Below are 27,904 nucleotides of genomic sequence, written 5' to 3'. Positions count from 1 at the left end.
GCAACAGAGCACGAGGTCCTTCTTTCAGTGGCTGGTGCAGGGGACCCACCATTGTGGATAACAAGCATCTACTCTCATTCTGAACACCAGCGACTGTCACTGTCACCATCATCCCCCTGGGGCCCAGAGAGAGCTAGCAGGGCCTGAAGAGGTGGAGCCCTCATTGAGAACATTTTCTGGGTACCGCTGATGGGGAGAATAAATAAGCCACACATCACTTCTTCGGACACGGCCCACCAAGGGGCTCGGCACTGAGTCCAGACTGACCACTCAGTATTCGTGTCACCTACCCGAGTCGCTTAAGCAGCTTGAGACTCGGTGCCCCGCCTGTCAGACGGGAAAGGTACAGACAGGTGTCTGTGCAGGTGTCAACGGACAGGATGACTGAGGAAACAGGACAGGAATGAATCTGAAACCATTCTCTTTCTTCCCATCCCATCATGGTCTCTGTGCTAGATTATTAAAGGTAAGAAAACGTTTTACCGAATCCCCTTCTCCAGAGAGAATATACAAGTCCGGGGGTGGGGGAAAGGGGGTGCGTAGAATAAGGAAGTGGCCCGACCCCACCCATTTTCTTAAAGTGATAGAAACCGAGGCGGTGTGTATCAGGAATCCCGACGGCAGGATGGGGCAACCCCTCTGCCCTAACGAAGGTCACAATCCGTCGCCATCAGCCCCACTCCAGCCACCCTCAACCCCTGGAGAAAACCAACAAACCACCGTCGCCTATTCTCCCCCAAGCACAGTACACGGGAATGACCCAGATATACAGCCGCTTTCTATGTGGGGCAGACCCGTGCTGCAGTCGCCTGGACCCCCATCTGGTGCCGTCTTCAAGACACCTCCGTGGGTCTGCGGAAGGGCAACCCCTACCTCCCGTAAAACGACCCCTTACCTGGGAATCACCGGTGGATTTTCGGACACTCATGTGGGCAGTCTCGGGAGGGTACGCTGGGGTCCCTGACACGTGGTATCCATTCACTGTGGGAGAGAAACACTGCTCAGAGGCCACGCCGGCCACACGCGGGTGACGTCAAGGGCCTGCAGCCGCGGTCCCTGTGCCCACCTCACTGCCTGCCGGCCTCTGAGATGTCTCGCCAAGCCAGGACCATCTCTCCAGGGTTCATGGAGCTGGAGACGGGCCACAAGCATCTCGCTAACCCCCAGCTCCCAAAAGCGGGAACTCTCGGGGGACCGTGTTTCTTTCTGAACCGGATGGACAGACAGACGTGCTTCATGATAGGAGGTCACTGCAGTCCTACAGCCGCCACTGGAAATGCCCCATCAGCAGCCACGGGTGCTGATCCAGGGTCGGGCTCTTCCCACGGAGGCCGGCGGCCCCTCCGCCCCCTGCGGGCATGTCCCCAGAGGGGAACCCCCCCCACCCTCGCCCTCTGTAATGCCAGTATAGAATAGAAAGAACATGGGGTTTACTGATTTCCATGAAATCTGGTTTTGCCAATTAATAGCCGGAGGGGATCACGGGGCATCCCTTTTGAATCTCAGTTTTCCTAAAGTAAAAAAAAAAAGAAAAGAAAAAGTTCTACCCCAATGACACCCGTGCTCCCAAGGTGTGCTAATCAGCCTGCTCTCTAAGGCGGAGTGGGGGGGCTGGCTTGTAGCCTTTGCCAGTTTCCACGGCGCGTTTCCATCAATGTCGATTCAAAGCTCCCAACAATAGCCCTGCATGTTCATGATGCCACAAGTACGCCCTGGGACCCATGCGATCTTGGTTCCCAGAGCGGGGATGCTACTCTCTCACAAACATAGTTACGTGAGTTTAGGGGGCCATTCTTCCTCTGTGAGCCTCAACTTCCAGATCTGTGAGATGGGGATAATTCTACCCAGCCTTGAAACTTACTCTGTTGGCATGAAAATCAAACGGTGGCAGTACTTGCCAAAGGAGGCTTTGAGTCGGGAAGTAATTCATGAGAAGGAGAGAGGGTTAGATGGAGGGAGGGGAGGTCACTGCTTCTGCTCCGAATCCCACTGCCTCGAGCCCTAAGCCTGCATGATCTCCAGACACCAGGGAAGCACGCTTTTTGCATGCTGAGGCTTGGAGATTATTGCCACAACATATAGACCATGCAGATGTCCGGAAAAGATATCCTGTGGCGTGGCAGGAAGCAAGGGGAGAGCTTGGCTGAAAGTCACTGACATCTACTGATTTGCTGGAGACAAGCAATGGGGTGATGTAGACCACCCCACACAGGACTGCTTTCATGCTGGGGGTGTGCCCCATTCTCAACCATCTGCAGCAAAAAAAAAATCCAGTGCCCCCTGTGGAGCAGAAACAGACCGCTTCTGCAGACCCCTCTGGGTAGCTGGACATCGTGATCGGGAGGGCTGGCCTGATACTCTGGGAGAAGGGTGCACACAGACACAGGAAGGCAACAGAAAACCAGGCACGTAGCTGGCCCCCACTGCAACCAAGAAATTAACCCGCATGGCCAGTCACAGCCCTGGCCTGCACTCAGGTCCCTCGGCAGCCGATTAAATGCTGATGCTCTCCATGAGCCCCCCTGATGTAAGGGGAGGGGGACGTGGGATCCCAGGAGCATCAGAGAACGTTGAGGGGATCAAGAAGAAGCTACTCCTGTTGACATAAGCTACACCGGGAAGGGCACAGACTAATGATCAGTATAATACACGGTGAAGGCGTCATCTTTGAGAACTGCCGTTTATCAAACAGCACAGCACTGAAACGGAGAACACGCATATGCCGGAGAATCTAAAGATGACAGGAGAAAACCTTAGCACACTGCTTTCAGTTGTTAGACTAAAGTAAGGATGTAGACTATCTCAATGATTCACTGAGAAAGCTGAATGAGGTAGGTATTAAAGATCATGAGCCAAGAACAAAGATAACATCTTTTTTTTTTTTTTTTTAGAGGAGCAAAGCAGGGAGCCAAATGTGGGGCTCGATCCCAGGACCCTGAGATCATGACCTGAGCTGAAGGCAGACGCTTCACCGACTGAGCCACCCAGGTGCCCGAGATAACATCTTCTGCCAACATGCCACAGAACATTTAAAAAAGCCTGGGCATATACCAAAGCCACAAACAAGGTCCTGGTAAATCACAAAAGGCATAAATCGCACAGGCCACGTTCTTGGACCAGAAAGCAGTAAGAGCAAATATTAGTAACTAAAGAGCAAATACACAAGGTCTCCACCGCACCCCCCCCCCCAACTTCCAAACACTTGGAAATTCAAGAAAATGCCCTCCTGGTATCAGGTCAAAGAAAAATTTAAAACCGTAATTAACATGATATTTAGAACATAATCAGGAAGAACATATCAAAACAGATAGGATAAGGCTTGAATTCTGTTTGGAGGAACATCGGTAGCCTTTGTGACTCCATTACCAAAACCAAGGAGAAACAAATCAATGGACTGAACACACAAATTAAGAATGCAGAGAAACTTTCAAAAGCCAATACAGGAAAAAAAAGGAAAACATGAGAAAGAGATACAAGTACAGCCCTAGAAAAGAATGGGTTAGGAAACAGGATGACATCTGCAACTCAGGCGAGTTCTCTTTTTGTGGGGGTCACTGTGGGGAGGGGGGAGAATTACAACAATAAAAAAGCAGGTCTCAGCCCATCTCATCTGAGCCTGAGGGAGCGCATGAATGCTCAGAATGTGGAATTGGAAAGAAAACATAAGCTGATCGTGTAAGAGATTCTTTTTTAAATATAAGAACATAGGATTTAGGACTGTGGGCTAATGAATACATAAACGTCCATAAGCACTGAATGAGCAGGGGTGCCTGGGTGGCTCAGTGGGTTGGGCCTCTGCCTTCAGCTCGGGTCGTGATGTCAGGGTCCTGGGATCGAGCCCCACGTCGGGCTTTCTGCTCAGCAGGGAGCCTGCATCCCCCCACCACCTGTGCCTGTCTCTCTGCCTACTTGTGATCTCTCTCTCTCTCTCTCTCTCCCCCTCTGTCAAATAAATAAATAAATAACTCTTTAAAAAAAAAAAAAAGAACTGAATGATCAAAAATAGTTTCAAAGGATACTAGAAACACCAAAATGAGTAAAACCTTTGAAAAATGAAAAAGGGGGCGCCTGGGTGGCTCAGTGGGTTAAGCCGCTGCCTTCGGCTCAGGTCATGATCTCAGGGTCCTGGGATCGAGTCCCGCATCAGGCTCTCTGCTCGGCAGGGAGCCTGCTTCCTCCTCTCTCTCTCTGCCTGCCTCTCTGCCTACTTGTAATCTCTCTGTGTCAAATAAATAAATAAATAAATCTTTAAAAAAAAAAAAAAAAAAAAAGAAAAATGAAAAAGGACCCCCTCCGAAAGGCACCGGACCTAGACGGTTGTATGGGCAAATTCGTCCAAACGCTCAACAAAAAAATACCTAGACGCAAACTACACTAAGAGTTTGGAAACATGTGTTCAGTATCTCAGTTGATTATACAAAAGTCAGCATTACTCTGATCCTGATAATCTACCAAAGGCAACAACAGAAGAACCAACCCGCAGTTCCGTGGGACTACAAAACACGAAATACATCAATTCTTACCTGAGCAGGTTTTAGCTTGGAAGCGGTCATCACCTTTGATGATCTCAGGTCCCCGTACACCAAGGCTGTCCCCAGCTCCTTCTGACCCCCACTCCCTCCCCTCATGGCACCTAAAAATGCACCCTCGGTACACCGCTGTCTGTCTTTGCCTCCAGCATCCGCCAGGCACCCCGCCCGCCGCACGAACAGTGGCCAGGAACTGCCGAACGCAGGGGTATTCTGCTCCTAATCCATTCCCTTGTTCTCACTTCAGTTCTGAGCTGTCAGCTGCTGGCTAATTACTCTCCATGTCAAAACAATTACTGGGAAAGAAAAAATGATTTCCCATCCAACCATGTCTCCCCAACCAGCAGCTCCCCCCTGCTCTTCTCTTGCTGTGTTTTCTTCTACCAGTCCCAGGCACACTCAGAAAAGTGATGGGTAGAGAGCTGCACAGTTACGACTCACCCATGAGCATCCCTGATTATTTCTAGTCCCCTGGGCTCTCTCTCAGTTTACCGGGGGTTAGATGCAAACCAAGTAAGGCCAGAAATGGGTGCTTTTGAAGCCTCCAGCCTCCAGGGGGTAGGGTTGGGATTCAAATAAAATGGGTCAAGGACTGCTCATAACCACGGGAACATAACTCAGTCTGCGGATACCTCCTACCCCCCAAAAAAGGGAAAATGCCAAATTCAGCTGTTTTTAAGATAAGAAAAAGGGAACCAAAAGCGATTATGTTGTAACTTTCATAATTTCAAACACAAATATAAACACACATGCACACACTTCATTCCTCTTTGTGGGTAGTTAAACAGAGAGAGGGCTTGAGAGAGGAGTCACGAGAGGAGAGGACAGGTATGGGGGTAGAAAGGGAAAGAAGGAGGTCTTCTGGGGGCAGAGGGAGAGCACGTGAGTCAAAACAGGAAAGGAGCATAGCAAGAGCTGTCAGGAGAGGCCACGCAACGGAGAAGACCCAGCAATGCCTGCTGCCCAGAATTCACGCTCCCAGGAGCTCTGCTTCCTTCCCCTCCAGCTACAGCCCCCCAGCTGAGAAAGCTCCGTCCTCCATACCCCACTGTGCACACTTCCATTCCTTAAGAGGCTCCAAGAGTAGACTTGTTCTCTCAAACCAGAAAATCAGCCCTGGAGATGGCCCCCTTTCCACCTCCTTTAGGTCTGGTGCAATCTCTCTCTCTCTTTTTTTTTTTTTTTTTCCTGGAATAAACACATACCCTCTTTCCTCAGATTGAAGAGGCCTGGGAGCCCCAAGGCCTTGCCCCTAAAACCCACCCCCTCCTCCAATTCACAGAGTCAACGTGGCGGAACGCGGTGTTTCCCGGGGCGTGCGACACACGACACACATACGGCACGGTGTCTGTTCCACGTGCGAAGCAGTGAACAACCTACCCCCTGGAGGCTGGAGTGAAGGTAGAGGTCAAGTCTTATGATCCAAAGACTTTGGGACAAGTGCTCCCATTATTCAGATAAAATCGCTTTATTATAGGGAGGCCTTTCTACATACAGGCACACCTCAGAGATACTGCACATTGGGGTCCAGACTAATAAAGCAAACATCACAAGAAGGAGAGTCGGACTCAAGTTTTGACTTCTCAGTTCACATAGAAGTTATGTTTACGCTGTACTCTATCAAGTGTGCAGTGACATTGTGTCTAAAATACGCGCATAATTTAATTTAAAAATGCTTTATGGCTAAAAACAACCCAAACCAAACTATTAGCCATCATCTGAGGCCTCCTCTTTTTGCTGCTGGAGGGTCTTGCCTCAGCGTTGACGGCTGCTGACTGCTCAGGGTGGTGCGTGCTGAAGGCTGGGATGACCGTGGCAATTTCTTAAAACAAGACAACAGTGAAATTGGCTGCACCGAGTGGCCTTTTCACAGCTGATTCCTCTGTAGCATGTGACACTGTTTGATAGCATCTGACCCATGGGAGAACCTCTTTCATATTAGAGTCGACTTTATCAACAAAGTTTACAGAATAGTCTCAATGCTTTGTTGTCATCTCAGCAACTTCAGCAGCAGTAGATGCCATCTCGGGAAACCACATTCTATGCTCATCCCTAAGAAGCCACTCGTCATCCGCTGGTTTTGTCATGAGATTGCAGCCATTCAATCCCACCTCCTGGCTCCACTTCCGATTTTAGGTCTCCTGCTGTTTCTACCACATCTGCAGTGACCACCTCCATTTGAGTCTTGACCACCCACCCAGAGTCATCCTTGGGTGTTGGAATCGACTTCCTCCAAACTCCTGTTTGTGTCGATATTGTGATCTCTTCTCATGCATCATGAACGTTCTTAATGGCACGTAGAAGGGAGAATCCTTTCCAGAAGGTTTTCCATGTACTTTGCCCAGATCCATCAGAGGAATTATTAGGTATGGCAGCTAGAGACTTACAAAATAGGTTTCTTAAATACTGAAGCTTGAAGGTCAAAATGACTCCCTGACCTATGGGGTGCCGATGACTGTCGTGTAGGCGGGAATGCAAACAACACAGATCTCACTGCCCATCTCCATCAGAGCTCTGGGGAGACTGGGTGCATGGTCAATGAGCAGCCATATTTTGAAGAGAATCCTTTTTTCTGAGCAGTGGGTCTTCGCAGTGGCTTAAAATATTCAGGAAACCAGGTCATAAACAGATGTGCTGTCGTGCAGGCTTTGTTTGTGCACGGGTAGAGCACAGGCAGAGCGGATCTAGCATCATTCTGAAGAGCTTTGGGATTCTCGGAATGTAAAGGAGCATTGGCTGCAACTTAAAGTCACCAGCTGCATGAGCTCCTCACCAGAGAGTCAGTTGTCTGACCTTTGAAGCTTTGAAACCAGGCATTGACTTCTCCTCTCCAGCTATGAAAGTTCTAGGTGGTGTCTTCTTCCACTAGAGGGCAGTTCACCCACACTGAAGATCTGTTGCCAAGTGTAGCCACCTTCACTGTTAGCTCAGCTCCATCTTCTGGAGAACCTGCTGCAGGGCTTGCTACTTGACCTTGCCCTTTCATGTCAGGGAGACGGCTTCTTTCCTTAGACCTCCTGCACCAACCCCTGCTCGCTTCAGAATTTTCTCCTGTGGCTTCCTCATCTCTCTCGGCCTGCACGGAATTGAAGAGCGTTAGGGCCTTGCTCTGTGTTAGGCTTCTGGCTTAAGGAAACACTGGGGCTGCTTTGACCTTGTCCAGACCACAGAGACTCTCCAGACTGAAAAAGGCTGTTTCTCTTCTTGCCATTCGTGTGTTCACTGGAGTAGCAGTGTACTTTCCTTCAAGAACTTTCCTCTGCGTTCACAACTTCACGACTTGGCTCGCTTTGGCACAAGAGGCCAAGCTTTCGGCCGATCTTGGCTCTCAACACGCTTTCCTCACTAAGTGTAACCATTTCCAGGTTGTGATTTCAAGTGAGAGACGCGTGACTCTTCCTTTCCCTTGAACACTTAGAGGCCTCTGTGGGGTTAATTGGCCACATTTCAATATGGTTGTGTCTCAGGGAACAGGAAGGCCGAGGAGAGGAGGAGGTTGGGGCGGGGCGGGGGGGGGGGGGAAATGGCTGGTCAGTGGAGTGGTCAGAAGACACACCACACTCATCAGTGAAGTTCACTGTCCTATAGGGCACTAGGCTTACGGTCGCCCCAACACAATTACAATAGTAACATCAAAGATCTCCGACCACAGAGCAAGTTCCCACAACAAATATAATTAGAATGAAAAAGCTTGAAAGATCAAGAGCATGGCCCACATGTGACACCGAGACGCAATGTGGGAAAATGCCATTGGGAAACATGGTGCTGACATTCTCGCTGCATGTGGGGTGACCCCAAACCTTCCATCTGCAGAAAACCCAACATCTGTGAAGCCCTACAAAACGGGTACTCACGCATGCCGATGTGCTTGGTGAACCTCAAGCGAGGTAACAGTGTGTGTGTGGTGTTCCCACACTTACACGGACGCAGAGCCTCTGTGGGGCAGAAAAGCAAGTATACCACAGAACCCACTTTGGAAACAGCTGTGGCTGTGTAAAGGCAGGTTTTGAAGTCGGGTGAACCACGTGCCGGGGCCAGTGTTGTGCTCAGCACCTCCGATGGTCTCGTGGGCACGATCCCTGCCTCATGCCCTTACCACAGGCCATGTGGTCGAGGGAGGCTGCATCTACCCAGTCGCTCTGCTTGGGGGAGCAGCGGTACGTTAGAATCTTTGGGCCTAGAAACATCTGTCTGGCCACCTGGTTTTTCATGGTCTTCCCCAACTGTCTAGAATGTAAACTGTATTCCCCAAAATAGAACCCACAATGTATCTGCCCACATGACTGTACATGGTTGAAAGCCTGTGGCTACTGTCTGGGTGTCTGGGTGTCTCAGTGAGATCCTCTGGGGACCAGAACTGATGAGACACAGTGAGGAACATGCGAGCCCCCCTTCCAGTGGGTGGTGCTCCGGTCCCTGGCCTTTCCTGAGTCAATGGTGAGATCTGGCTAAGGGCCATGGAAATGTTCTAGGCATGGTGACTTGCTAACTCTGTAGGACCCAGGGAGGGTCCTGCTTTGCAACTATGTGGCAGAGGGCAGCTGTTAGGGTTTTTTGGTTTAGGGTTTTTTGATTGGGGGTGGGGAGAGGGGGAGCCCCCTGAGCAGAGGTCCCTGGGAAGAAGAGAGTGCCTCCTGTCTGGCTACCCCATGTACTCAAAGGAACCTTGCTCACTCCCCTGTGATCTGGAGGCCCGCCCATCAGCTAAGTGTCCCTCAGTGGGGTCAAGCCCGCAGGCTGGGCAAAGCCAGAATGTGAACCCAGGCTTCCTGATAACTCCCACCCCCTCACCAGCAGGGTGACTCACTAGAAGATGGGACTTCCTCCCACCTTTAAGAAACAGAAAAACGAAAGCTCAAATGCACATCCCAGGGTGGGAAGCTTGGAAAGGAACTCACTCGCTCTCTACACCTGCCTCAGCTGATGAGACCAGTGCTAGTCATAGGGAGCTCTTTAAATGCTAACCAATTACATTTATTTATTTTTTAAAAGATTTTCTTTAAAAGATTTTCTTTATTTATTTGGGAGAGAGAGGGAGCACAGAGAAGGAGGAGACGACTCCCAGCTGAGCAGAGAGCCTGATGCGGGGCTCAATCCTAGGGCCCTGAGATCATGACTGGAGCCGAAACCAAGAGTCGGCACTTACCCGACTGAGCCACCCAGGCGCCCTCTAACCAATTAGATATAAAGAAAATATAAGTGCCATGTATAGTATCCAGGACTAGAACCCAGAACAGAAAGAGGACATTAGGGGAAAACCTGATGATGTCCGCGTAAAATTTAGTTAATGGTGACATACGACGTTCGTTTCCTACTTCCGACAAAGGTACCCCAGTCATGTAGGATATTAACCACTGGGGAAACTGAGGCCAGGGCATATAGGAACTCTCTGTACTGGCTTCGTAATTTCTCTGTAAACCTAAAATTACTCCAGAATTTTATAAAAAATATATTAAGTAAAATTAAGCTAAGAATTCTGTTCCTTGGCTGCACTGGACACATTTCACGTGTCCACCAGCCATGCGCCCAGCGCTACCACAGCCGACAGTGTAGACAAAGCACATTTCTGTTATCCTGGAAAGTTCTACTGGACCACACTACTGTGCACTCTCCTTCATTTTACCCAGTGACACATCCACGAAACTCCTAGAACCTTGTTTTTTACTCTGCCCATAAATCACGGCGTCTACCCTGCACATTAAATCAGCCCAAGGATTATTTTTAATATTCACAGCAGTGACTGAATAGAGCCTTTTCTCTTCAGTTTGGGCTCCAACTTTACAGTTATGTGGACCTCACCCAGAAAACCTGGCGTGGAACGCCTCCAGTAAATCTATGGGATAAACACAGCTCCCGACGCTGGTGGTCTTCAAGGAGGTGATGGAGGAAAATTGCCCAGCTCAGTGCTAACCCTCTAAGCGGCACCCAACACTCAAAGAGCAGAATCCTTTTTGTTGGGGGGGGGGTGCTGGGCATGTTCCCAGATCTCGCCCGGCCCCCAGGCTGGTCACCTGGCTGGCTCTGCATCCAGCGTCTGACCAACCTGCACCAAGAAGTCAACTGCTGTCTACAGGTGCTCTTCAAGCCTTCTCCATGAGCTCATGAAGCTACAACTTACAAGAGTTGAACCAAGGACCTCCTCACCCTTCTGCCTCCACAAAGGGGAGGCTGCTTGAGCTGGCCTTGGCTGGTTTCCTTAGGGGTTCTCATGGATATCTTTCCTGATCTACTTTTCCATGTTCTTCTTCAGAAACGACCATCTAGGATATCTGTGGTCGATGAATGTGGTGGAATTTTCCATGCTGGTCTCACTCCCTACCTCCCACCCTCTACTGCAAGGAATGCCCGTCACTGTTTAACCAGGAGCCATCCTGACACAGCTAAGTACAGCCTGGTAGCTTTGAGAAGGTAGTGTCTCGTGAAGACAAGACATCCCTACTGCATGTCACTCTTACCTTCAGTCCAACTGCCGTGCTCAGGATAAAATCCCACCACATTCCTGCAGCTCAGGGGTCCAGCAGATTCTATCCCTGCTGACTGATCTCCCCTCATCACCTACCACTCTCCCCCTTGTCCCCCACCCTCAAGCCACACTGGCCTGCTTTGTGTTCCAAAGCCCACTAACATCACTCCTGCCCGAGGGCCTTTGCACTGGCTTCTCCCTGGCCCAGAATACTTCACCACCACACCCCCCACCCCACACCCCCTGCACACACCCATCTTCTCCTCACCAGGGCCATCCCTGACTCTGCCATCCCACTCTGTCCCATTGTCTGACTTTAATGCCTTGCATGAGAACATGCAAGGACAATCTGTCCCATGTCACCTTGGCTTGTTTGCCCAAGTTCCCTGCTAGAACGTGGGTTCCTGGGAGCCATTCCAAACTCCGGTGTGGCTCATCTATGACTTGATCTCGGGTACCGAGAAAAACATCTGGCATAGTCTTTGAAGGAAAGACATGAAACCCCACCACTCATGCATTTGCAGAAGCTTGAGTACAAGGGTGGTTGAGATCTGGGTCCCTGACTGGTCCCCAGGAGGGGAGCCGACAACCCCAGGAGTGTGGGGGCAGGAGACGGTTAAGCTCCAGCAACCCCATGTCCCCACCGAGCCCTTCAATCTTCGTAAAGCTGCCTGTAAACGGAATGAGAGAGTATCTGGGAAAAACCTAGCGTACCCCATAGAGAGAAATGCCTGTGTGGCTACTATTTCATTCTTTAGAGTATAGGTTTTGTTCAAAAGCTAGAAAAGATGTCAAAATATCACGGAGGCTCCTAGACCCTCATGGGTAGGACTCTTTCCCTCTCTCCATCCCCACGCATGGACTCGGAGTTGACATGTGTCCGTCGCGCGGGGTGGAGAGAAGCAAGACTCGTGATCCACGAAGGCGCTACAGGACCCGAGCTGGGACCTCCCTGCAGGCCTTGTACTGTGTAAACGGGCCAAACGAGGCCTGGCGAGGAGAATGCAGGGTTCCCGAGGCCCCCAGTCTGACAAGCGGTCATTTCTGTATCTTAACCGAAGACGCCACCACCGGGAGAGGCAGCCTGACGTGCAGAGCCAGGAGGGAAGGAAACCACGAGGCCTCTCCTAGACCGAGGGGGACACGCTGACTGCAGGATGCATCGGATTCCCATGGAACCCATGACAGGTGGGGCTCGGAGGCAGGGAACGAGGCTTCTGTGCATTAGGCTTCTGCCTATCATCATTTCAAGGAGCTGTGGTCTGTCAGCCTGGGACGGAGCTCCTCAACCCTGGCATTACCGACATGTGGGGCTGGAAAAACCCTGGGTAGGGGGGTTCTAAGGCTGCCCTGGGCAATGCATCCCTGGAAAAATCACCCCCAGGGGTGATAACCACTGCGCTAGGGGCAGGAAAACCTACCTAGTTCATACATAACTAGTACCAGTACTAGTAGTACCAGCTAACAAGGGCAGAAAGAAGCAACGGATCAAACAGGGCCTTCATCAGAATGCTGATGGGCCCGCTGCGCCTCCACACGGCCGGAGAGTAGGCAGAACTTCCAGCTGCCCGTGGCTACAAGACCCTTTTTGGCAGAGAACTTGACAGATCTAGATTCCCCTGGACTTGGGAACAGGTGTCCCGGCACCCTGCGGCTGCAGGCAGAGGAGGGCAAGTCAGTGACCACAGGCTCTGTCCAACACCTTGGTCCTCTTGACAATTCCCATCAGTGGCTCTGACCCTCTCTGCCCATCTCCCTGCCCTTCTCAGCCCCTCTCAGAGCCCCAGTATCCAGCTCCTCTCAGTCCCCCCTTCTGGGGGGATGACCCCCAAACAGCACAGAGGGGACAGGCTGCTGCTGGGGACCACGCCGGGGGGGAGGTGACCCCACTGACGTGGATGGCAAGGTCCCTCCCGCCCCAGCAGCTCCACCAGCCCCGCCAGCCCGGCCTCCGTGGCAGGCCACAACAGGCCGAGGCAGCGCACGCCTGACACCCGCATACGCCCAGGCCTCCCCGTTATTCCCGCTGGCAACTCTGTTGTTAAAAGGAACAAAAACAAAAACACCAGAATGACAACAAGGAAGGCAGCATGCCCGAATGGCCTGCGTTCCGCACAACAGGTAGGAAGGCTAAATGGGCTCTGGAGACGGGTTCTCACAATACAGGGCTCGCCCCGCCCCTAGGGAATCACAAGCAAATGCCCCATCTCCGTCCTTCCCAAGAGGGTTCCTCTCTGAATTTTTGTTCGAGTTTTTTTTTTGAAGTACAACACGCACACACACGATGTAAATAACAACATGTAAAAAGCCTGGAAAACCTGTGCACCCCATCTCCCGTGCCTCGGCTGATTCCCCAGGCCTCTACTTTCCTCCCATGTTGCTTTTTGAGTTCTCCTGGAGCAATTTTCATTTCCAGAAATAAAATACTTCGGTCATACAGCTTTATATTCTATGCAACATAGAATCTACTTTGAGTGCTCCGTGTATCAGTGGGAGAGCATAGCTAGGGCCCCTCTCCGTGAAAGGTCCCACTCTCGGGACCCAAGACCCTTCCTCTGACCCAAAGGTTAAAAGTGGTTTGTCCTTTCTTCCCCGGTCTGCACACACGCGCTCACACAGTCAGGCAGCCCCTCATTCGGACATTATTTTGGCTTTTGTCTTGGTCACCTGTGATGGGCTAGGGAAGCTCCGTAGACCTCCGATGACCTGAGGTCCCGTGAAGGTCGTACAGGCTCTCACCACCCTCCACGTGGGCTCCTGCTTCTCCCCTCCTTACCCTACCCCTCCCGCGTGCCTCCCCACCTCAGTCCAGCTACAGCGGGTGGCCACCAGTTTCAAAGCTGCCAGCGTTTAAATTCCAGGCCACCACCAGAACCACGACTTCCGGGCTTTGCTGCCTGGTTGACGCATAAAGTCCAAAGACCAACAAATGGGGTTCACGCCCACCCCGGGATTGTGGGGACATTCGTGAGTTCCTGCAACACTGAAGTCAGCCCGTGTCTGGGAACTGATTCCACAGAAGACAAGGTGGGACAAAGTGTCGACCCTCAGGGAGCATACAGTCTAGTATGGGAGTGCCACAGCCAATGGCGTGGGTGTCCTCTGAGGGCTGGGATCCAGATGGATGGGTCAAGGGCTCTAAATCAACCTGCTCCTGGAAAGGAAGGTCGACCTCAACCACCTCCACTTGACTGCCTTTGCAGACAGAGAACTCACACCCTGCCAGCAATCCCAAGTGCCTTCTAGAACATTCTATTCGAAAGCTACCCTGTAAAAATCTTCCTCTGTTAACTTTTACTCCTGGATGCATTCAGAACAGTGCAGGAAATTCTGCCCCCACTTTGGGTACCCAGACCAGCAGACAGTTTACAGCCCTGAGGTCTCACCTCCCCTGGCCATCTTCCCTCCCTAAGCACCTGATAGGGAGGGAGGGTCAGGTTGCTGCTGACACAGCCAGGGCAGCCCATCCTCCTAGCCCTCTAACTTGCTCCCTGGGTTTGGCCAATAAGATCCCTAGCCAGGTTCCAGACCCCAGAACCCAGAGTCTTGGCTTTTCCAGGGAAGGTGGGTCTGTGTGCCCCCGCCCCCCACCAACAGTTGCCCCAAAGGAGTGAGTTGACCGTACCTGTTGGAGGCAGAGAGCTCCTGTGAGGGCCAGGGCTGGCTGGAATCCCAGGAGAACTGCTGGGACGTTCCCAGGTGGTCTCTGGTCAAAGAAAGAAACACAGTCACTTTGAGAGGTTCATAGGGCAAAATCGCAGAGGGTCCCAGAGCAGAGCTGGAAAATGTAGAGACCTGGCCAGCCACCTTCCTGGCCAACCCCTGGGAAGCAGGAGCTGGCTTTCTGCCCCACGTCATCCCCCTTCCTCCTCCCATGACAACACAGTTTCTCTTTACGGGGCACCCTCGGAAACATCCCTTCAATACCCCAAGGCTGCCAACTCACACAACTCCACATCTGCCCGGGGAACTTCTCCCAAGTGCCCACTGTTACCCGAAACCCCCAAGCCAGAGGAAGGAGCTCTTGCCTGAGGTCTAGACAGAGATGGGGGTGGGGGGGTACTCTGTCAAATGGGGGTGATTTCCCAAGTCCCTCCCAGCTCTACAGGTCCACATCTCGTCTGAATTACAACGCCTGCACTGCACTGGCCACTTCTCCCTCCCCAGATGCCCAGCTATGCCGGCCAGCCAGGAAAACAACGAACACTTGCAGCCATGGGCTCGCCCCCCTCCCCCTGCGTCACCCCGAGAGCAGAGACTTCTTATGAAGTCATCCAGTGATAAAAACGATCTTTTCTCACTCCATATAATTTGACCATGTAAAAAAACAGAGAAGGGAGCTGTATCCAGAACCCCTGAGGGGGCTCAGTTGGTTAAGCATCTGCCTTCAGCTCAGGTCATGATCTTAGGGTCCTGGGATCAAGCCCTGCATCAGGCTTCCTGCTCTGTCTGCCTCTCTGTCTCCCCCTGCCCCCCCCCCATGCATGCTTGCTCTCGCTCTCTCAAATAAACAATATCTTGAAAAAAAGAATGGAAGAAAAAAGTAGTATCCAGAGTTCCACAGCTCAGAAGTCTTTCCTATCAACCCTTTGGTATCTTTTCTGGAACCAGACTGCCTGAGTTGGAATCCCAGCTCTGCCTCTCCCCGCCCACCGAACTTCCGCCAAGCTCCCTGTCCTCCTGGCTGCTTGGTTTCCTCCTCTGTAAAAGGAGATCGATAGTGGTACCCACTCAAGGCAATCATTGTATTCGTGCCAAACACCCCTACAAAGTTATTTTTGAGAGGCCATTACGTGGACGTGACATTATCTAATAAAAAATTCTATTACTGAAATCTTGATGGTCTCAAAGACTAAAAACAGAAATAAACATAGCTTTTCAATGGCTTCTCTCCATGAGGACGCCCCGTCAAGAGAAGCAGGTTCCTGCCTCAGCTCTGCCTGTCATCGGCTGTGCAGCCCTGGGCAAGTCAGACCACCTCTCCGGTCCTCTGATTCTTCATCTGAAATGAAAGGGTTGGGCTCACTGGTCTTTTTGGACCCGACACTCCTGCCCTCCAGCTTTGATCAGTGGGCTTAAAAACCTTAAACTCATTGCTTGGGTTTAAGGAGCTTAGGGCTCCAGAACCCGGGGTAGAGAGGGATTAAGGTCCCTTCATGTCTAGAAGTGACCAGAGAAGCAGGCTCACTGGCTTTCCATGGGAGGAGGGGGCGGCAGGCTCACCCAGACCCCTGCTCTCACTACAGGTCACACACACAGGTCTACGATCCTTTGCAGGCTCCTCCCCCACAGAGCACACAGAATAACATTGACCTCCCACTGACCCCACTCCCTCACATCTGCTGGTCTTGGAACATGCCTTTGCTGTAGTCCTTCCCTCACCTCCACCACCATCTCTGGATGGCCGAATCAATATTATTCATCAGTAAAGTCTCAACTAAAATGCCTCTCTTCTACCATGCAGCCTTCCCAGACTGAGTGAGGGAGAACCCTGCTGCCAAATGTGCAAACTTTCTAGAGTCAATGCCCTGGTGCATCACCCAGATGTCTCCAGCTGCAGAGCCTCCTAGCCGAGTCCTGGGGGCCATTTCCTCCAACCCTTTTGGTGGCTGATGCCCCTATCCTGATTTCAGAGAAGACCTGGCAGCCCCTTCTGCCCTCTTGGAGCCTGTGAAAGTCAGCTGGGAGCAGGGCAGCAAACACCTGGAAGGCTGGGTTCCTAGGTCAGCTGGGCTGTCTATGAGGGCACGCCAGCTCTTCTAGGCCAAGATGAAACCAAATTCTATGTGGTCAGGAGCTGCATTCATGGGTCCCAAGAGAACTCCACAGTGACCCCGGAGGGCTGCGGGGAGAGGGGACAAGCAGCATGGAGACAGTGGCATGGCTGAGCTGGTTGGGGTCACTTCCAGGCCCCCCAGAAGCTGGAGCCCCTCCATCCCACAAGAACCACAACAGTCAGGCCAAACTTCATCAGGGCAAGAGAATGGACTGAAGGATTCAGCCCAGCCCACCTCCCCGTGCTGGCCCTCTCCGGCCAACCCAAAACACAGATCCCGGCAAGCCCGAGACAGGAACGCAGCCAGGCCAGGCCGGGCGGATGTCTGGAGTGAGCCACGGGGACCCTGGCTGACTGACCTCACCAGCAGCAGTAAATGTCACCCCAGAGGACCATACCACCCATGGAGAGGAAGCCATTTCTAGGCCTTTTCCCATAAAAGATTCCCTAATCTGTTTATAGCACACCAGGCTCCTCGACCAAGCAAAACTGAAACAGCACCTTGGGGCCTGATGGAACCCTGGGTTCTACCCCTCAGGGTTAGAGGGATAGAGGAGGGTTCCAGAAGGTTCCAGAGGGTTCCAGAAACATCCAGACTCCTACTAGGAGAACCAAGGCCAGGCACGTCCCAAAGGCTTGGGGCGGGGGAGGGGGGGAGTGCACACAGCAAGGTCAGAGCGGAAGAAGTGAGATGTGTTCTTGGAGACACTGCCCATCCAACTCAATCCATGAAAAACACAATTTTCCCCAAGGGCAACTCTAACTCATTCTGACTTCCTCCACCCAAACCGGAAAGACACACACACACACACACACATACACACACACAGATCAACCAGCCTGTGGACTGATTGAGCCCAGGAAGGTTGTTCTCCTAGCCACAGACGCTCCAGGCCAGAGAGTTTTAATTTCCCCATCAGTGGACGACAATGACTGCCACGGAGAATAAAACTCCTGGGGGTAAGTATAGTGAAAGGCGGACAGAGATGTAAGCCTGGGATTCAAAGCACAGACGGCCCCTCCTTAAAATAATAATGACTGTGATAATGATGCTGATCCTAAGATGGGAAGCAAGGCACCAGTTACTAATCTTACACGGTTACTTCTGGACGGCATTGTCCTTGTTAAGACTAGATCCTGCTTGCCTTAGCAAGAGCGGCTTCCAGTGGGAAAGCTACAAGGACCCCCTGGATCTTGGTCATTGGTCCTAGTGACCTGCCTTGTGCAATGTGTCAGCTCTGCCCCTCCCAGTCCCACCCTGACACCCCCACCCCCACCCCCCGCCTCCCGCCCCCCCACACCCCACTATCTGCTCTGCAACCAGCCCCTACTCCTGTGTGGTGGCTCTCTACTGCCCCTGGTGGCTACCAGATGAATTACCAGAGGTACCAGCTCCGGGGGAATTGGGCCCTTTGGGGTCCTGGATGGGCTCTGAGATTCCTGCAGCCCCCTCCTCCTTACCTTCCCCCCAACATTCTTCCTTCTAAATCTCTAATTGTGCTTCTTCATCTCTCTTCTCTCCACTACTTCCAGTCTCCCTTTCCCTTTTTGGGGGTGGCCCCAACCTTGGCTTCTCTACTAGACCCCATCTCCCACCCTCCATTTTCCTCACTGGGAGGGTCTGCTAGGCTCCGCTCAGGTTTTCCTAGCCCGATAGCAGCGCTGCTGCTCCCTTCTCCAGCCCCTGCCCCAACCATCCTAGAAGCTAGTCCCCTCTACCCCCACCCCGGGGCTGCCCTAGTCTCCTTGGTCACGTCCTGCACCCCAACCAAGAAGGCAGGTCCCAGGAGCATCAGGGGACACCCCCAAGCCCTGCACCTTGGTTCTGCCTTAGGCCCCACTGTGCAGAATCTGTAATCAGGCCAGCCTCCACCAAGGGAAGGTACAGCACACCAGAGCCCAAGTCAGCGCCCAGAGGGTCCTGCTCGTCTCTCCCTTGGGGATCTCAGCAGCAGACACTGGTTCCCTCCCATGTCCCAGTGTTTCCTGTGCCCCTGGCTTTGCAATCATGGCAATTAGGGGTCTCTGGCGACAGGACATTCCCAGCCCCTTCTTATAATTAAATGAAATCTGAACTCCAACCACAGACTCTCCGCAGGAAATGAACCACTGCTCTCTGAACACCCATTCCTGCCTGGTCTACCCCAAGTCCTTCCACACTGGGCATCTCCTTCAGGGCCCCTAGAATTACTATCATTTGGGTGCTATCATTTCCATTTCCTTTTAAGATTTTATTTAAATGGGTGTTTTATTTATTTATTTGAGAGAGGGAGCATGAGCCAGGGGGAGGGGCAACAGGCAGAGGGAGAAGCAGGCTCCCCACTGAGAAGGGAGCCCGGGATCCCAGGACCCCGAGATCATGACCTGAGCCCAAGGCAGACGCTTGACCAGTGAACCACCCAGGCATCCCCCATTTCCTTTTTTAAAGGAAGATGCTGAGGCCTCAGAGAGAAGCAGCAGAACTGTGACTCAGTCTGTCAGCAGGGACACCCTCCACCGTGCCAGTGACACCAACACCCCCAAGACACTGTGTTGGGGCTCCAGGAGCTACCCCCCAAACAGCACTTTTTTCCTCTATATGCCACTCTCTGGGTGAGAATCATCCTCTAAATTTAAAGTGTGACTATACTGATTTCACATAAACATCAGAAATCTTTATGGTAAATATTTGCTACAACATAATAAATTCTATTATTGAATATAACTGTACTATACTCAAAAGCCTACTCTGCATCTGGCTGTGTTCTGCGCCCCGTGGACACTGCAGGAAACAGAACGGGTTAAACACCCTCCTCCCCTGGCATACGTTCTAGCAGTCACGACGCTATTCTGTCTAGTTTGGAAATATTGACACATCAACTTTTCCATGAATGAAAATTTAAAATTTTCTGATGGGAGTGGAGGGAGGGTAAGAAAGTGACACAGATGGGGTTAGACGGAGGTATGTGCTAAAGAATGAAGCAGGGAAGAGGAATAAAAAACAGTACTGACAGGGTGTAATTTTAGAAGGGTGGCCAAGCAAGGCCTCCCCGGGAAAGGCACATGGGAGTCAAGTTCAGAAAGTACTAAGTATCTCTTGCTGCATCAGAAACCACCCCAAATTCAGCAGATGGGATGAACAGCGTTGATGATGTCACACGGTTCCAGGTGGGGCTTCGTGGCATGGTTCCAGCTCAGGCTCTCCCGTGAGGTCCCCATCAGGGTCTTAGCTGGCGCTGTGTCATCCAAAGGCTTGAGTGGGGCTGTAGGAGCCACTTCTGAGATGCTGCACTCACACGGATGCAGGTGGGGGCCAAGGTTCCTTGCCACGGGGCCGCTCCCATCGTGGCACCGCCATCCCTCCCAGAATGTGTGTGCCGACAGAACAGGGAGAAGCCACGATGCTTTTCATCACCCAGCCTTAGAAGTGGCCCTCCATCACAAGTGTCAGATCACACAGCCCAGTGCTGATAGAACGTGGGAGGGTCTCTCACAGTGGGGTCCTGGACCAGCAGCATGAAGATCTCTAGAAATGCAAATCCTCGGGAATCAGCCACTCTGGGGGCACAGCCCACAATATGGGGGCAGCCGCTGCAGGGTTTGAAGCAGAGAAGCGGCATGGTCCAACGGTGGTCGCTATGGCAGGCCCTGCATCCCAGCAGGCTTCCTAGACTCAGCCACCATGTGTCCTCTCAGCACATCTAGTGCCCTAGATGTGTCATCTGTGAATGCTGCCTCCCTGTCCATGCTGTCAGTCCTCCAGGGATGGAGACAAGCCTGGGCCCTTCCAGAACTCCCTCCAGAAGGAGCAGGAGCAGCTGGGGAGCATGGCATGCATGAGTGGGACGGGGCCCGTCCAGATTCTAGCACCACCACCACCACCACCACCGAGAGCTGGGACACCAGTGGGATCTGGAGATGTCTCACTCGGGAAGGGTCAGGGAAGGGGGTGTTCGGGCGATGACTCCTGCCTCATGCCCTGAGCTCTCGAACCAGACCCCTCCGTGTTGGCTTCAGACCCCATGGGCTGAGAGATAATTCCTGAACTGTCAAGTGACACCCAGGATGGATACAGCTTGACCCAAGAGATTCTCATTTGGGAAGCTTCCCTGGGGGCTTACATTATAGCCCCCAGCCCCGTTCACAAGGCTCGGATCCTCAGCAAACAGAGACAGGGCTTTGTGCAAACAGCCATCTGCGGGCCATCAGCTGAACTACGTTCTGTGGACTCCCCTAGGTCTGACCTACCAGCAGGACGGCGACTGAGCCTGGGCGATGCCTCTAGTCTCAGGCAGCATGGGAAGACTTCACCCTGGCCACTGGACCCCACAGTCTGCATCCTGAGCTGTATCTAGAACTGCATGGCAGGAGCCAAATCTGGGGGCATGGGAGCAGAAGTGGGGAGGTGCTAGCTAATGGCCCCCAATGCCCAGGATCCAACAGTCATGGGCAGCGCGTATGAAACCTTGACCGGCCCTGGGGAGGCCCCGCCCCCAAGCACTGAGAGTCTCCCTGCTCTGAGGAAGGAGTGACACCAGGACTCTGCTATTATGGAAAGGGAAAAAAATGGACTGTACATCTGCCCCTGATGCTTAAAGCACTCCTCAGCCCAAAGCTGCTGTTAGGCACCTAGGAGCTCAGGCATTGGTGTCATAGACACGGAAATCCCAAGTCCACCCCTTAGAACACATACCCCAAAGGGAGAGGAAGGGAAGGGCTCCCTCTGGTCCTAGAATGCCTTCTGCAGCATTTCTGAGCTCTAGGGTTGTCTCTCAGTTAACTAGTGGTGGTCTACCAGCAGCTCCAAGGATCCTTCTAGCAAGCCCAGGGGCACGGGCTCTTAAAGCCGGTTCACAGAGCCTGGTGATACCAATGGGATAAAGAGGTAGCCAGTGGCAGGACCAGCAGTAGCCAAAAGAATTCTAGTGCAGACATGGGGGAGTGGGGCACCTGGAACTCTCTGGGCCTGTCTTTCGAACCCTTGAGGATCCCTGGTGTACCACGCTCCTTATGCAGTTCAGATCCAGGCCAACACCCCAGGAATCCCTGAACTTGGGTTGTGGGGTAAGGAGTGTTGATCGCAATATAGGAACAGGTGTCTTGTCACGAGCTAATAGGCAGGGGCTGCTCATATTATGACCTTCCATCTTATGGTGGAGAAAATGCAGGCAGGTCCCAAGACTTTATCAAAACGAAAGCCGGGGCCCTCGGGGTCCAGGACATAAGCACAGGCACCTGCCTGAGCCCCAATCTCATTTCCCAAACTTGGCTACTCATCAGGGTCATTGGGACCCCTTGGTAAAAATAGATTCTCAGAGCCGTGCCCCGGAAACTCGAGGGCTGTGTCATATCAACATATCCCCGTCTCCCGGGTACCGCATATCATAAGCAGTTGGGTGTCTGATGAATGAATGCTGACTCAGATCAAAGTAAGACCGTGAGAATGGAGTTGGGTGAGGTCATACAGCCAACGGCTATTTTTAAAAAATGAGTGTGTATAGATAAAAGGAAAAACAGAGGGATGGAAAGACAAAGACCGGCAAGAAGAGACGGAGCACCGAGTCCCTCCCCCGATAGCATGAATTACGAATTCCGCAAGGAGTCCAATTTAAAAATGCGATATATACAGGTAGTTTAAAGAAATATGACGGCAGATAACCCCCAGGAACAGATGTTCCTTCTCCCTCAAAGTTGGAGGAGCCCAACCTAAGATGACAAGACGCTATTTCCTGACTCACTGGACATGATGACATCAGACCGATAACCCCTCATTATCTGGAAGGATCTGGAGAAACAGGTTGGGGAAGGTCTTGGAAAAGCAGCAGGGAGACAGTGATCAAAACCGCAAACACACAGACCCTGCCACCTAACGCCAGTCTCAGGCGTGCATGATCTAAGCGTAAAGAGGTGGTTGGGGGCATCTTTTGTCGGAGGAGGGAGATCTCCAGAGAAACGCTGCAAATGCCCAGGGGGCACCACACTGCGTGGGCGGGATGCATCTGGGAGTGCTGATGGGGAGGGCACGTCCAACACACACTGCGAAGTGACCAGCGTACAAAAGAGGAGTATTTTTAATCAGTTGTCTCCAGCTTCAGCTAAGGTTTTATTCAACCGGCTGTACGAGCTGTAGGATGAAGGATGGGGTTTTATGTAACGTGCAGAAGGGTCCTGCTTACTCCCGAAATTTTGAGGCTGTGCAAAAGATTCTCAGAGGCATCTTAGAAAGCACGGAAGTCAAAAGTACGTGCACGGAACATTGCTGGAAGAATACGCAGGGAGCACTTGATGCTGGCTACTACGTAAGCATCAAACCAAAGAGGACACCCGGGTGCTTACGCAGTGACCAGTCTGACTCTTGGTTTTGGCTCGGGTCATGGGATCGAGTCCCCCGTTGGGCTCCGTGCTCCGCGGAGAGTCTGCTCCAGATTCTTTCTCCCCCTCTGACCCTCCCCCGGCTCACGCTTGCTCACTCTCTCTGAAAGAAATTTTACAAAGTAAGTCAAACCAAAGTAAGACAACTATATTTTTACAGCATACCCCATTCCAATGCTTCGCCAAGTACACGGTAATTTCCCACGGAAGAGGGACAACACTGTGTCGCGTTGGTGTCGGAATGAACTCAAAAAGACAGAAAAAGAAAAACAAGAAACAAGCCAAGCAGACTAGGGTCAAGTGGGGCTTTTTCAGGGCGACCGTGAAACGTCGAACCAGTCAATAAATGCTGGCAGGACACAAGGCCAACGACCTGAAAGGTATTAAGGTGGCTCCATTTCTCATGCATTTTCTGCAATTACCTTTTTTTTGGCTTTAAAATTTTAAGGGGGAGATAAAATAGTCCTCGAGATTACTAAAAGCATATGTTCCCATCTTTTTGCTGGCAAAGGCCTTTCTAAGTGTGACCTCGAAAGGGAAGAATCAGAAAAGCTAAACACTGACTAGACCCTCTGTTAAAAAAAGAAAAATTACCATCAGAATCCTAAAACATCTTTTTTTAAAAACAGGACTACTTGTTACACCCCATTGAGACCCAAGGGTCCAAACACCAGCACTCTTCCTTGCAGACCGACATCTGGGTGTGTCTATTTGGCCCCTACTGTTTGCACCAGCGAGCAAGGCACAAAGCAGGGCTTGGAAAGACTACATGGACCATCAGTGGCCAGTTTCTCCCAAATGATTGCTAAGAAAAAAAAGCAACCCTGCAGAGAAAAAGAGATATGAACTAACCCAGAGAAACAAGTGGGCCTAAGACATCATGAGGTCCCAGAAACTGGACCAACAGCTCAGCACCTGATTTCTGGTCCCTTGGTGGGGGCTTCTATGAGATACCCTATATCCTTCTTCTTCTTTTTCTTTTTTTTTTTTTTTTTTAATTTTTATTTATTTGAGAGAGAGAGCAGAGTGAGAGAGGGAATGCAAGCAGGGCCAGGGGCAGAGGGAGAAGCAGATTCCCTACTGAGCAGAGCTCGATCCCATCACCTGGGCCGAAGGCAGACGCTTAACTGCTGAGTCACCAAGGCACCCTTGCCCTATATCCTTCTAATAAATACCCATTTCCACCCCATAAGCGAGTTTGAGTGGGCTTCTGTTTCCACCTACAGACAACCACCAAGCTGCATCACCCCATGAACAGCCAACACCAGCCCTGTGGCCCTTAGATCCTGGAATGTTCTTCTGGGATATTCTTCTGGAATGTTCTGGAAAATTCTTCTGTGACCATGCTGAACGGAGGCTTCTTAACACCCCCCCAAGGAGAATGCCCATAATCCCTCCATGGAAAAATCACACCCGGTCCACTATCCAGAAGCTCCTCTTCCCGCTCCGTGTACCTTCCACTCACACACCACCTTTAGGATCCTGTTTTCTGAGAAACTCGGCATCTGTGAACTTCAACCACGCTGCATTGCTAATCCCGATTTAGAAGACTTTCCAGTAAAAGGTGTGACCGTACGTTTATAAATAATGCTCAAAATCGTGGAGAGTGTTGCTTTTCACAAGACAGGAAACCGTCAGAAAGAGCCATGGTTATTTCGGGGCACAGAAATAAGCCATCCCTGCAGCCACCAAGGCACGTTCCAAGCCTTGCTGGATTCCCCAGGAAGACCATCCAGACCCTGGAGCACAAAGGGCCCCCTCCGTGGGGAGGTCCTTATCAGGAGCCAACAGTGCAAAACACAGATGTAAATCCTACACCAAATAAGCTCTTCTCCAACATCAAGAAAGGGCACTTGGGACAGTCAGGAGCACATGACATAGGGGAAGAAACAGACAACATCTTAGAGTTGACGAAATAAGATTCTTTGAGAAACAGCAACAGCAGGTTGGGAAGGAACCTCTCTGCCAAGAGGACTGCCAGCCTTGTCTACTAAGGAAAATTCTAGAAGGCTACCAACAGGGCCAGCCTCCGAGGTGGGCTGAATGTACAGTAGTGCTTCTCCATCACAGGGGGGCTGGCACAGACCCCAGGACCCCACTCCCAGAGTTTCTAAATCAGGAGGTCCAGGGTGGGGCCCGAGAAACTGCATTTCTAGGAAGTCCCCAGGTGCTGATGCTGGTGCTGGTGCTGGTCCAGGAACTCCACTGTGAGACACATGGGCCTGGAGGGGGCGGGGCAGGGGGAGCCAAGGAAGCGCCGAAATTTCTCTGCAGAAGCACTTCCTCCCATCTCCACGTGTTGGAGGGAAGGCCATTAAAAGAAATAAGCAAAAATAAAAATAAATTTCTTTTTAAAGATGCAACCATGGAAACAACACCCAGACTCCTCCCAACTCCAAAGCACCCACTGTGCTTTGGTATTCCCCCCCCACAACCAACAGGTGGAGCTGTGAAAACTACAGCAAATACTCAATGTGGCCCCCCAGCGGGGCCAGTGCTCTGAGAGCAACGGAGAAACCATCAGGACCAGCAGGACCACCCAAATTCAGGCCTCCTCTCTGCCTCTAAAGTCCAGCAGCCAAGAAGAGTTTTGCATTTGCAGCCCCGCTCGATTTTGCTTTTGCAGACCTGCTTGCGGGAGCGGGAAGTCACAGGCACGTGCACTTTGTAGGGCAGGGACCTGGTGTCCAAAGCACTGTATGTGCTCCCTGGCCCGTTCTGTTCTGCTTCCCAAGGCTCTACCCCTGCTGTCTGCTGCACACCTGCTCTCACAGCCACCCCACCCCATCAACACACACGATGTTTCTATACCAGCTGCACAAACCAACTGAAGTCTTTACCCGGGGACCAGGAGGATGCGGAGGTGAAGAGGAAGGAGGAGTCCCTCCTTGACCCCCAGCCGGGCACCATACTCCCTTCCTGGCAGAGAGGACACGGCCCCTGGGAGCTCTTCACCCTCATGTAAACGAGACCAGGGCTCCGCTGTGTGCACCTCAGCCCTGGAAGCAATCCCAAAGGTTAGCAATGCTCCAGGAGAGGATTCCCGCAGGAGAAGGGAGAGGACGAGGGGAAATGGGCGTCTGAGAAAGCAAGCAGAAGAGGAGGAAGCCAGGAGGACAGGCTGGGATCTGGGGAATGAGCAGCTCCCATCATCTCCTGCATCTCCGAGGAATTATTTTTATCCTACTTATTAAACTAATACAGGTCCTGGGAGGAAAGGCTGCAAAACACAGAAAAGTCCAAAAAGGAAACAGAAGTCTCCCCGATCCATCACTGGGAAAGAACCACCATGGACTGATACCTCCCCCAAGGTGTGCCATGGGAGTGAGGGGGGCACCCCAACCATCAGGCATCAGGGACAGAAGCGGGGATGATGGCAGTGAGGTCTGTCCCTCGGTGGGGAGAAATAACAGAGCTTGAAAGGGCTTTCAAAATCAGCCTGACCCGCTCGTATAGAGAGGGAGAATCCAGACTCGAGGATGATGGTGCTGAGCCAAGGATGGACCGGCCCAGGAAGGGGCAGAGCTGTGGCCGTGACCGCCAGCCCCGTCTCTCCAGTATACTCAAGCACTCAAGTAATGAGAAGAATCTACAGTATCTGGAAATCATCCGCTTTACGTGTCTCTTTCCTGCATAAAAGCTTTTCTGCACTTCCTTCTGTTGGAGAAACCAGAATTCTGGGACCCAGGGAGCTATTTTAAGCCGGAGCCCACGCCCTGTGTTCACCAAGATGCTGGCAAGGCAACAGGAAAAGCAAGCTACCTTTCCGCGGCTGGTGATTCTTTACCCCCAGGCCAGGCAGGTGTCAGAAACGGAGGGGACAGATGACACTTCTCCATGGCCTCCTGGAGGACACGACACCATCCGGTGGCCTGTTACATGGGGGCCTTGGAAATGTGTTGGTTCTCTGGGGCTGCCCCAAGAAGAAAACACCACCAGCTAGAGAGCTAAAACAACGGAACCGTGTTGTGTCCCAGTTCTGGGGCGGGGGCGGGGGGTGGTGGCGGCCAGAAGTCCGAGATCCAGGGGTTGGCAGGGTGGGTTCCTTCTGAGGGCCGTGAGGGAGAGTCTGTTCCACAGTCCGTCACCTCGGTCACCCTTGGACTCAGAGACAATGCCTTCCTTTGGTCTTGACATCATCTTCCCTTATGCGTTTGTTTCTGAGTCCAAAAAAAACCTGCTTCGGTTCCAACCTCCTCAACCCAAGTGTCCCCAGTCCCCAGAAACCCCTACCCTACATCCCCGCAATGGCCCCTGAAGGCTTAATGCCTGGGTGTGGGGGTGAGGGGCAGGACCCCTTCCCGCATATTATTCCCAGAGCCCATCCCTGTTCCAGACAGCAAGATCTATTTCCCCTCTCCCCCATTATTGGAGCCAGCGCTTCTTGGGCTAATGGTGTCTGGGCAAGCAGACAGGCATTAGCTAGAGCTGGCAAGATAGCAGGAGATTCATGCAATGACAATGATCGGGGGGCTGCCACGTGCGAAGACGAGATCCTTCCAGTGCGGGGTCTCAGTGTCCCCGTGCCCAGCCCTGCACGCTGCTCCCAGGGAGTGGTATACAGAAAACACATGTGTCTTGCATGACTAACTTCTCCCCCTATTCTCCCACGCCTCTTGGATGAGCACTGCCTACTTTGGAATCCGACTCGGACTGAAATAACAAAAAAAGCTGTTACCCCACTCCAAGATCTCCCCTCCGATATTACAGATCTGATCACTGGGGAACCACGCCAGCTTTACAACCCCAGGCACGTTCCCAAACCGTGGTGGGTGAGGAGCATTT

The 27,904-nt window shown here is 52.0% G+C and overlaps 1 protein-coding gene across 5 annotated transcripts in view; it reads right to left on the bottom strand.

The window, feature by feature from the left end:
* GAS7 (growth arrest specific 7) overlaps positions 1 to 27,904 on the bottom strand; it is a 209,353-nt gene that overhangs the window by 44,502 nt on the left and 136,947 nt on the right. For all 5 annotated transcript variants that reach the window (XM_059147264.1, XM_059147267.1, XM_059147268.1 and 2 more), the window contains exons 3-4: positions 14,618 to 14,698; positions 896 to 981 (exon numbers count right to left, since the gene is read on the bottom strand). In XM_059147264.1, coding sequence (XP_059003247.1) covers positions 896 to 981; positions 14,618 to 14,698 — 167 coding nt within the window. The remainder of the gene's footprint in view (positions 1 to 895; positions 982 to 14,617; positions 14,699 to 27,904) is intronic.

The sequence above is a fragment of the Mustela lutreola genome, chromosome 15 (assembly GCF_030435805.1).
Source record: "Mustela lutreola isolate mMusLut2 chromosome 15, mMusLut2.pri, whole genome shotgun sequence".
In the NCBI taxonomy this organism is placed as follows: Eukaryota; Metazoa; Chordata; class Mammalia; order Carnivora; family Mustelidae; genus Mustela; species Mustela lutreola.
The sequence above is the reverse complement of the archived record's forward strand: the minus strand, read 5'-3'. Positions and strand labels throughout refer to the sequence as shown.